Source organism: Motacilla alba, unplaced genomic scaffold (genome assembly GCF_015832195.1).
Source record: "Motacilla alba alba isolate MOTALB_02 unplaced genomic scaffold, Motacilla_alba_V1.0_pri HiC_scaffold_31, whole genome shotgun sequence".
Classification (NCBI taxonomy): domain Eukaryota; kingdom Metazoa; phylum Chordata; class Aves; order Passeriformes; family Motacillidae; genus Motacilla; species Motacilla alba.
In genome coordinates this window covers 1,709,229-1,719,046 of record NW_024037405.1, presented here as the reverse complement: position 1 = coordinate 1,719,046, position 9,818 = coordinate 1,709,229, and the positions used below count along the sequence as shown (strand labels likewise).

Here is a 9,818-nt window from a genome sequence, read left to right as displayed (position 1 = left end):
ACGTAAGTGCTCCCAGTAAACCAAAGCCTCGTTCTCTCCTCGATTGCGATTGACAAGGGGGCAATGTTTTAGTCATCTGTTCCAATGGAACCAATTGGGCTATCCTTTGTCCTTTCTCAATTCCTATCGGTGGAAAAGGAGTGACACAAATTTCCCCCGTATAATCAGCGTCTATTACCCCAGTCAAAACAAATAATCCCATCATGGTGGCCGATGATCGTCCCAGCAACAAAGCCCCCATAGGTTGTCCATCAATAATGACTGGTCCCTTTATTCCAGTCGGCACCTTTTCCGGGTGGGTGGTCATCAATGTTACTGCTGCTGAGGCTGCCACGTCCAGCCCGAGGCTCCCGGCGGTGGCTGGTTGTAGTGGAGCTGGGCTGAGGTATTGACAGCAGTGTTGTGGGTGTCTGACTGGTAACATTTAAATCAGCCAGCAGATAGAGCCCGCAGAGCATTTGTTGCCGCTGCTTGTAGGGGAGCAAGAGCAGCTGACACCTGACTCTGTGAGGCTGCTGCCTGTTTCTGTAATCCTACTCCTAACTCCTTAATAGCTTCTACTAACATTGCCTGATTTCCTACGGGCATATTTGCCAATCGTTCTAATGCCTCTTCTATAGACCAATTAGCTCCTAGGGTATTCAATACGTTCCTCGTAGCCTGGTTGCTATTCTGGAGTGCACATTGCTTCAACAAAGCACCTTTCATAAAGTCAGGGACTCCTGCCCGTTTGATAGCAGTGGCCGCCTTATCTATAAAAGATCCAAATGATTCATCCCTTCCTTGCTTTATTCCCATATAAGAGGGGACCCCGCCTGGCTCTTTTATCTTGTCTATGGCCAGTCGTACCAGGCGCATAGCTTCCCGACATTTATTGGGACCAATTAATGCTTGCGCCTCCGTAGGAAGAAAAGGCCCTAAACCCACTAGCTCCTCTAGGGTTATTCCGTGTAGCGGGTCTCCTGGCTGCCTTGCTGCTGTGACACATTCCTGGCAGAGTGTTTGCCAGTGTGCATTAAACAGGAGCTGCTGATGTTGAGTGAAGATAAGCTTCGCTATTCCTCTGCAATCAGCCAGCAGTAACACCTGAGTCCCCCAAATATAGTCAAGCATTTGCTTTGTGGGCTCACTGGTCACCCCAAACTGACTAACTGTGGATCGTAATTGTGACAATAGCTTCCAATCCAGGGCCGTAATTGTTGCTTGAGATTCGCCCCCTGCCAGAGGTGTAAATACCACTGGACAGGCAACATCCATAGCTGCAGCTATAGCCTCACTGTCCCCCGTATCCAAGATCTCTTTTGCTACCGCCGCCCACGCCTCCCTTGGCTCTCGTGCAATGGCCCCCGCTGGGTCACTCTCTGCCCCAGGGATCGGCTCATTACGAGGAGGAGGAGGGGGAGGGTCTGGCCTTGGTGCAGGCGGTGCGGACGGTGCTGCTGCAGCGCCCGTGGGGGGAGCGCTGCTGCTTGAAGAAGGAGCCGCTGTTGGTGCAGAATGACTGTAGATGTGGCAGGGGGTAACGGACAATCTGACCAGTCCCCATAACTCTTATTCTTATCATATGCTACACTAGCTTGCTGCGCAGCTATCTCTTCTGCCTGATGTTGTAATAACTCATTGTGCACGACTCGCCATAGCTTTCCCAACTTTTTTGCAGTTTTATCCTCATCTATAGCTGCCTCCCACAGCTTGTCCCAAGCTTACACCACCCCGTTAATTCATGCACTGTATGAGGATTTTGAAAAACTCCTAGTGCATACCCGTAAGCTAACAACCCAGGAAGCTCTTTCTGCAAATCTATGCCCTTAACCTGACGCTTTTTTAAAAAGCAAGTAAATAAGCCATATGCTGCTTGCCTTTCCATTTCCATTTTAAAACGTCAGCGCTGTTGCAGCCCCACAAGGTCTCGGCAGCACGTATCGGCCGGGCTCTCCGTTGAGGTCACCCAGGGCGCGGCACCTTTCGCTTTTCCAGCGGTGCTTATTCGCCGTCCTTGCTGCGACAGGACCCGAACTTCTACACCGATCCACCGTGGTATCCCGTTACGGCTATCACGCCTGGGGCACCATTTTGTTGGAGTCGGCGGGAGAAAAGCGGCACTCAATATGAGTGATCAGCAAATCCCAAACTTTATTGATAGCCACACATATTTATATTGGTGTTAATGAGGCTAATACATATTGCAAAAGGCGAGCTCATTATTGGTCAGTCACTTGTCAGCCAGCTACACCTACTTCTGCATTCTTGTAGTTATACTGTTACAGTTTTTCTGCTTTTCTTCATATTTCTAACCAAAGATCTTCCTCCTTATCCTGTTGTTGCACCAAGGGCACAGTGTCCTTGCTTTATACTGACTGCTGACTCCTATACTTGTCTCCTTCTTGCTTAACCAATGGTATTATGTCTGCGTGACCTTTCTCAGCTAGCTAACTTTCCACAAAATCCTCCACACTCCAGCTCAGAGGAGGCTGACCCAGAGGAGCTCAGGCTCCTGTTGCAGCCTCAGTGTCCCTGCAGAAGAACAGGGCATCTTTCAGGCACTTCCACAAGCTCGGGGTTCCCATTTCATGGGGAATATGGGATGAAAATGGCTTTGTTAGGAAGGATAAAACGGGAGGGAACAGACTGGAAATTATTAGGAAAAAAATGACCCTTCTTACAGATAAAGTTCACCAAGTCATTTCCTGCAGTTCCCCTTTTCAGATCCCCTCAGTCATCTCCTGAGAGGTCCAGCTTGTTCTGGTGCTTACCATGAACTGATTGTACTCTTGATTTATATCAGTGCATGAGATGTAGAAGCATCTGAACTCAACACAGAAACAAACTCCCCCTGTCAGCCCTATCTCATCTTCTGGATCACTTTCAAGCTGTCCATGGGCATGATGGAATGATTATCACACAACTCTCCACTTCTGGCTGCAGGCTCTGGAGATTCTTTCTCTGCATTCACTCAGGCTTGCATTCCCTGACAATTCCTGGGAGCCTGTCATGTTTTCTTAGGGTAGAACAGTAACAATGAAAACTTGACCAATGCCACAACTCCCCAGCCCACAAGGAAAAGAAAGAACAAGCTGTAAAGTTTTTGTAGTATTTGTCCTGCTTTGCTGCAAGAGTCATGCTGCACGCACGGTGTGGAAAACAAGAGAAGCTGCAGTTGGTGGCACATCTTGTGACAGAAGCTGCACCTGGTTCTCCAGGAAAGGCGCTTGGAAAGAGCAAACAGGACTGTGGAGAAGCTTCAGGGAAAAGTGAAACAGCTTTTAGGAAATGAAATGAGAATGGAAAGAAACAATCCAAGATGTTTTATTTCTTTCTATGCTCCCCTTTTCCATCTTGCACTACTTCTCCATCCCATTCATTCCAAATGCACCTCACCTCTAAGATCAGTGACTTGGCGAGTTTTAGACACTCTAAAATACCTGGAGCCACACACAGTTTGCCTTCCCCTGTTGTCACTGAAAGCAACACTGGCGATGTAAGGGCAGTGCTTGGCTAAGGCAGGAATCCTCCAGCAAGGGAATGTGGCCGACAGTGTTTGAGGCTCAGCAAGGCCAATGCAGAGCAGGCAGCGAGGGGATTGCTGTGCCAGTGTGCGGGAGTCAGGGCTCTGCATGTGGGCTCAAGGCTGCAAAGCTGCCGTGTTTGGACAGAGCAAGGGGCTGTCCCGGGGCGCGCGGGGGCTCGGCCGTGGGGCTCGTGGGGCGAGAGGGGAACGGACACGCGGACAAACGGCCCCGGGGCTTCAGTTGCAGCGGCGGCAGCGGCGGCAGCAGCAGCAGCGGAAGCAGCGGCAGCAAAAGCAGAGACTCTACAACACTCTTTCTCTATTTTTCTCTTTCTCTTTCTGTCCCTTTCCCGCTGTCGGGCACCCTTCTCTCGGTGTCCGTCTCGCGGCGTCCCTCTCCTGTCCCCGCCTCCCTCTCCCCCTGCCGGCCCGGGCCATGCCCCCGGCCCGCCCCCGGCCCCGGGCGGGGCTGCCCCGGCCCCGGCCCCGGCCCCCGGCCCCGGGCGTCCCGCCGCGGTCTCGCCTCCGTGCGGCTCTGGCCGTGCTGGCGGTGGCGCTGCTGGGCGGGCATCAGTGCCTGGGGCTGGGGCGGCATCGCCGCCCTTTGGCTCCGCCTGGCCCGAGCCCGGCCCCGGCCCCGACGCAGGGTCCAGACCCGACCCCGACCCCGACCCCGACCCCGGCCCCGGCTCCTCCCGGGGCCCGCGGAGGACACAGGCGGCGCGGCCGCTGCCGCCGCCTCCGCTGCGGCTTCCCCGGCCCGAGCTCCGCCGCTCGGCAGCGCGGCCGCCGGCCCCGAGCCGCCGCTGTCCCGTGTCAGGGAGCGAAGGGCTGGCGATGGCCGGCCCGGGGCGCTTGAGGGGCGCTCGGGGGCCGGTGCTGGCCCCGGGCCGAGCGCTGACAGCCGCGTCCCGCCCGCAGGGAAGGCGCAGCGGGGCCTGAAGGAGCAGTACCGGCTGGGCTCGCTGCTGGGGCGCGGCGGCTTCGGCAGCGTCTTCGCGGCCACGCGGCTCTCGGACGGCGCCCCGGTGAGCGGCGGGGCCGGCGGCGGGCAAGGGACGAGGAGGAGGAGGAGGAGGAGGAGGAGGAGGAGGAGGATGCTGGGTGTGGGCAGGGCGGGCGGCGAGCTGATCCCGCTGCTGCCCTTGGCTTGCAGGTGGCCATCAAAAGGGTGCCGCGGAACCACGTGCAGCACTGGGGCGAGCTGGTGAGTGAGCGGGGCCAGCGGCAGAAGCCGGGCCGTGCCGGGCGGGGATGAGGCGAGGCCCGGCAGGGTGGGAGCCTTTGGGACGCCTGGAGGGAGAGCGGGCGTGGGGCCAGCGCAGGGCGCAGAGCATCCCGGGCTGGGTAAGGGCTTCCCCACTTCTGGCAGGGCATCGGCCCCACTGACGGCATCGTGCTCCTCCCGCAGCCCGACGGCACCAGCGCACCGCTGGAGATCGTGCTGCTGGCCAAGGTGTCCACTGGCTTCTCCGGGATCATCCAGCTGCTGGAGTGGTGTGAATTCCCCAACGACATCGTGATGGTGCTGGAGCGCCCGGAGCGGTGTCAGGACCTGCATCATTTCATTCGGGCACGGGGCTTCCTGTGCGAGGAGGTGGCGCGGGAGCTGTTCCGCCAGGTGCTGGAGGCCGTGCGGCACTGCACCAGCTGCGGGGTCCTGCACCGCGACATCAAACCAGCCAACATCCTGGTTGACCTGGCCACCGGGCAGGCCAAACTGATTGACTTTGGCTGTGGCACCTACCTGCAAGACACAGCCTACATTCACTTTGCAGGTGAGCCCACGCAGGGGTGTGCTCCTGGTCCCGGCATCTCATGGCCCAACATCTCCCAGCCCAAGCTGGGTGTGGCAGCAGGGATTCTCCCTTTTGCTGCCCTTCATGGCACTGAGATCTCAGCCAAGTTGCTTTTGAGCAGGGCTGGGTAGGGAGGCAGATTCCAGCCCTGCTGGCAGCCTTTGCCCACCACTCTGCCCAGGACTGGGGCTGGGGCTGGAGCAGCCAGCCGGACAAAAACAGCTGTGGGTGGGGATAGCAGATGGACGGCGGTCCAGAACCTGTGCCCCAGGCAGTTTGGTGTGCAGGTGAGAAAGGGCTTGGACTGCTCCACTCACCTGGTTTGCTTTGGCTTCCTAATATTTTTTGGGGCAATTCAGGCAGGGTGGATGAAGGCATGGTTTTTCCCCCAGCACTGAGTGGGATTTTTTCATCGTCGAGCCTTTGCAAGGGCTTCCACTGCCCTCTTCCAACATGAGTGGCTTCTTTTCCAACCCCAAGTCATGACACAAGTCCCAGGTGCTGGCGAGAGGGCAGTGGTCACCCTGTGTGGCACTGGGGCAGCCCCCAGATGCCCAGGGATGCTGGGGCCAGGCTCTGGGAGCAGCAGCATCCCCCTGATGAACTCCATCTGTATTCCACAGGAACACGCTCATACAGCCCCCCGGAATGGACCCACTTTGGCTGGTACTACGGCAAGCCAGCTACCATCTGGAGCCTGGGCATCGTGCTGCACCAGATGGTCTGCGGGGAGCACCCTTTCAGGAGGGGCCAGAAGATCAGCTGGGACCAGCAGCTCTCGCTGCCACAACGGCTCTCTCCAGGTGCATCCTCTTCTCTGGGCACGGGGGGAATGCCAGTGCTGGGAGACAGCAGCGGGCTCGTCAGCATCCCGCTCTGGCAGCTGCTGAGGAGGTGGCACATGTCCCGCTCTCCTGCTCTCCTCCAAAACAGGGAATCAATGGGAAAGCTTAGGCCCAGCTCTGAGCACGTCCAGCATGGCCTGGGCACGGGAATAGTGGGGCAAAGGCAACAGGAGCCTTCTGCAGCTGACCGGCGGTTTCTGGTTTCTGTGCCCAGAGTGCCAAGATCTGATCAGGCGGTGTTTATCCATGCTGGACGTGGAAAGGCCCTCATTAGAAGAGCTGTTGTGTCATCCTTGGATGCAGGATATTCATCTGCCCTAGAAGAAGGGAGAGAGCCACAGGCCCCCTTTGATGCAGGGCCCTGGTAAGTCAGAGCTGCACACATGCCTTGGCAATCAGAAACAAGGGAACCCAGACTTTTTGTGCTGCCTGTGTCACTGCCCAGGGCTCATCAGATGGGAACATGCAGCCCTTGTGCTGGAGCTGAGCTGCTCTGCCCAGCACTGGTGGCCGCCATGCAAGCTGGTTTTGCTTGTCCTGGTTCCCGGACAGCTGGGGCCCTGGGCAGAACCCTGACAGCCTGGTCTCACCCCAGGCAAGGAGAAGGAGCCCCTGGAGAAGCTCTACCAGGTGGGGCTGCTGCTGCTGGAGCCAGCGAGGAGCACATCAAGGATGACAACCTCTTCCTGCACCTGGCTTCTGGCCAGCTGAAGATGATGGACTTGGATTCTGGCACCTTCTACCAAGCCAGGCCCCCCAGCGAATTTACAGATGAGTCCACACCAGGGGAAATGCTCCCAGATTTGGGCATTGCCCAGCCTGGCTGGGAAGCAAAGGTTCCCCCTTTGCTGGGGCGGATGCAGCTGATCCTTCAGTCGGCTGCCCAGCTGCTTTTGGCAGGGCTGGGGGGGCATGGGCTGGGCTGGCTAGGAAATGGGAGTGGGCTCCTGGCCCTGCCAACAGCCCCCAGCAGCCACCGTGGCCCGGGCTGGGGCTGGGGCTGGGGCAGCCAGCCCGACACAAACCAACGCCCATGGTGGGAGCAGAGGTGGGACTCCAGAACCTGTGCAGGGGCTGCTTTGCTGTGCAGGCAAGGAAGGGCTTGGGCTGCTCCACTGCCCTTGTGTGCTTGGGGATCACTGTTATTTTGGGGGGCAGTGCAGGGGGGAAGGGAGATAGCGAGGGCTTCCCTCACCCGTGGGTGGGTTTTTCCCCAGCATGTTGGGGTTGGGCCTTCCTGAAGCCCCTGATAGCGATACAATTTTTAACTTTTTTTCTCTTTTCGCAGTTTTGTCTGTAATCTATTTTCAATAATTTGTTGTTTGTTTTTCTGTAGAGAAGCATTCTAGGACGCCCAGTTAGGATCGGGAAGTGCTTGGGAGCAGCTGCGGTGTGGATGGCCCTGGCCTTGGAGAAGGCTGAGGACATCGTTTGGGACCAGCTTTTCTTCCAGCCGTGGAGGGCGTGAGGTGGGTCCCTGTCTGCTTGGCAGGGTGGGATCAGAGCTTTTGGGAGATGGCAGCGAGCACAGGAGCATCCTGCTCTGGGCAGCTGCTGAGGAGGTTGATGTGCTGGCTGCAGGCTGGGCACATGTGCTGCCCTCCTGCTCTGCTCCCAAAGGCAGCAGTGATGGGCAGCTCTGGGCACAGCTCTGGGCACAGCCAGCATGGCCTGGTGTCACGATCCACCCTCACGGACAGGATTGTGATTGTTCGTTATCTGATCTCAGGGTACAAAACACCAACACGGCAAGGGGGTTTGCAGTAACAATCAAAATCAGTGTACTTTATTGAATGATCACAGCCAAATGCATTGGAGGGGATTGGGGAAGAGAGAGAGAGAGAGAGAGAGAAAGAAACCCTGAAGGAAAGAAAAGGCAAAGAGAGAAAGAATATCTACCAACGTAGAGGTGATGTAATTCCAGTCAGGGTCCAGCTGACGTCCAGTCGAGGAGTCGCCTTCACGTTTGGGAGATCTCGAGTTAGCTAGCTGATTTGAGGGGTTTTTATTAGAATTTTCCATTGAAAGTTGGGAAGAAGAGGGGAAAAGATACAATTGTCTTATGATCTCGGCAGTGGGGCGAAGCCATTGTTTTCCCTGGTTCAGTGGTCACTGCCTGCAGGCAAACACCTCAGTTTGATCAGCTGTTCTCCCCCACACACACTGCCCTCCTCCTCCCCCCCAGGTTGCAGGTTTCAGTCCTTGAGGAGAAAAGGAGTCTTTTCCATATAGGGGTTTCATGTCTCTCTTGGAGGGAGTGGCTTCTCCCATCTCAGTCCATCTGCCACGGTGGTTGTACAGTAGATGAAGGGTCTTCTGTGGAGACCACCAAAGGGTAATTCCAGAAGAGAGTCCAGCCAGGCTTGGGGGTGGAAAACTCCAGGCCATTGTCACAGCGCGATGCAGGCGGAGGAAGGTCAAGGTGCTCCTTGTCCTTTCACTGGGAGCAGTGTAGCATGAGGTGGACAAACGCACCTGTGAACAAGAACTCAAGTTCCAGTCCCGGGGCCTTGGCAAGCCCCCACCAAACCAGGATGTAGGATCCTCTTTTGGTGGTCTCATTTTTTTCACGACGATCGTGAGGCAGATGAGAAAGCAATTTTGGGCAGAGTCTTACACCCTGGCAGGAAGGTCTCCTTGGATTCCTGCAGATCCAGGTTCTGACTGTGGCTCTCTTCCTCTCTCTTCCAGCCCTTCAAGTCCTGAGTGAAAACGACAGCCCCTCCCACATAAGCACCTTTGTTCAGGTGATGTTCCAGGGAAGAGCTGCAGAACTACTTTCATCTGCTGCCTCAGAAGAACCAGTGTCTCCTGAAGACCTCCAGATCCCTTGGGAGATGAGACCACCTGGAGAGCAGAGGAGACCAGCTGGAGCTCCAGGCACGGCTGATGACTGGCACAGCTGAGCCTGTGGGAAGCTCCCATAGCTCCTGCCTTCCCCCTCCCTGTTGACAGCTCCCTCCCTCCAGCCCTCAGACCCTGCCCATCCCCTTTCTTCCCTCCCAGCCCATCCCTTTGCTTTGCCTTCCATGAATAAACACTTTGGCTTCTGTGCTTTACCTGCATCTCTGTGGAGCTGAAGCGATGCAAATCCGGAGCCCTGGGACACACAGGCCCCTCCTGCCGTTCTCTTCCACGCTGAGTTTTGTGCACAGACACAGAGGAACGAGGGCAGATCAGGCTGGAAAGGTGCCTGTGCTGAAGGTCCAGTTCCACAACACTGTGGAGTTACAGATCTTGCTGAGCACCCGGGAGCCCCTGGATTTTGGAAGAGCCATACCAAGGATGTTCTGAACCCAGCTGTGAGGGATTCCATGGCAAGCATCCACGGAGGGTACAGGAGCTTGGAATGCTGGAGGGTTTCAAGAAGAGCTTCCTGAAAGCACAGCAGTGCTCCATCCCTGCACAGGATCAGGAAGAGGGCAGAACCAGAGAGCACCAGGGCTTAACAGAGAGCTTTGGGTGTGCCTGAGAGCAGATGAAGCAGCAGCACGGTGGCCGAGTTTCACGATCCGCCCTCATGGACAAGATTGTGATGGTTCGTTATCTGATCTCAGGGTACAAAACACCAACATGGCAAGGGGGTTTGCAGTAACAAAATCAATGTACTTTATTGAACAATCACAGCGAAATGCATTGGAGGAAATTGGAGAGAGAGAGAGAGAA

At 56.4% G+C, this 9,818-nt stretch overlaps 3 protein-coding genes across 3 annotated transcripts in view; 2 read left to right on the top strand and 1 right to left on the bottom strand.

Annotated features, from left to right (window-relative positions):
* The window catches only part of LOC119696487, a 1,710,157-nt gene that overhangs the window by 601,922 nt on the left and 1,098,417 nt on the right, over nt 1–9,818 (top strand).
* Nucleotides 1–9,818, bottom strand: part of LOC119696488 — a 1,499,846-nt gene that overhangs the window by 419,031 nt on the left and 1,070,997 nt on the right.
* Nucleotides 3,523–6,800, top strand: LOC119696461 (serine/threonine-protein kinase pim-2-like). The gene is made up of 5 exons (XM_038126192.1): nt 3,523–4,536; nt 4,920–5,286; nt 5,931–6,110; nt 6,367–6,516; nt 6,748–6,800. The coding sequence occupies exons 1-4, from the start codon at nt 3,523–3,525 to the stop codon at nt 6,471–6,473; spliced, it is 1,668 nt and encodes a 555-aa protein (XP_037982120.1). The 3' UTR covers nt 6,474–6,516; nt 6,748–6,800.

Bases quoted from the DNA above. Each gene is read 5' to 3' on its own strand.
- LOC119696461 (XM_038126192.1), top strand. From the start codon at position 3,523: ATGTGGCCGACAGTGTTTGAGGCTCAGCAAGGCCAATGCAGAGCAGGC. The intron at 4,537-4,919 runs GTGAGCGGCGGG...CTCCTCCCGCAG, and splicing joins GGCTCTCGGACGGCGCCCCG to CCCGACGGCACCAGCGCACC. The intron at 6,111-6,366 runs GTGCATCCTCTT...TTCTGTGCCCAG, and splicing joins GCCACAACGGCTCTCTCCAG to AGTGCCAAGATCTGATCAGG.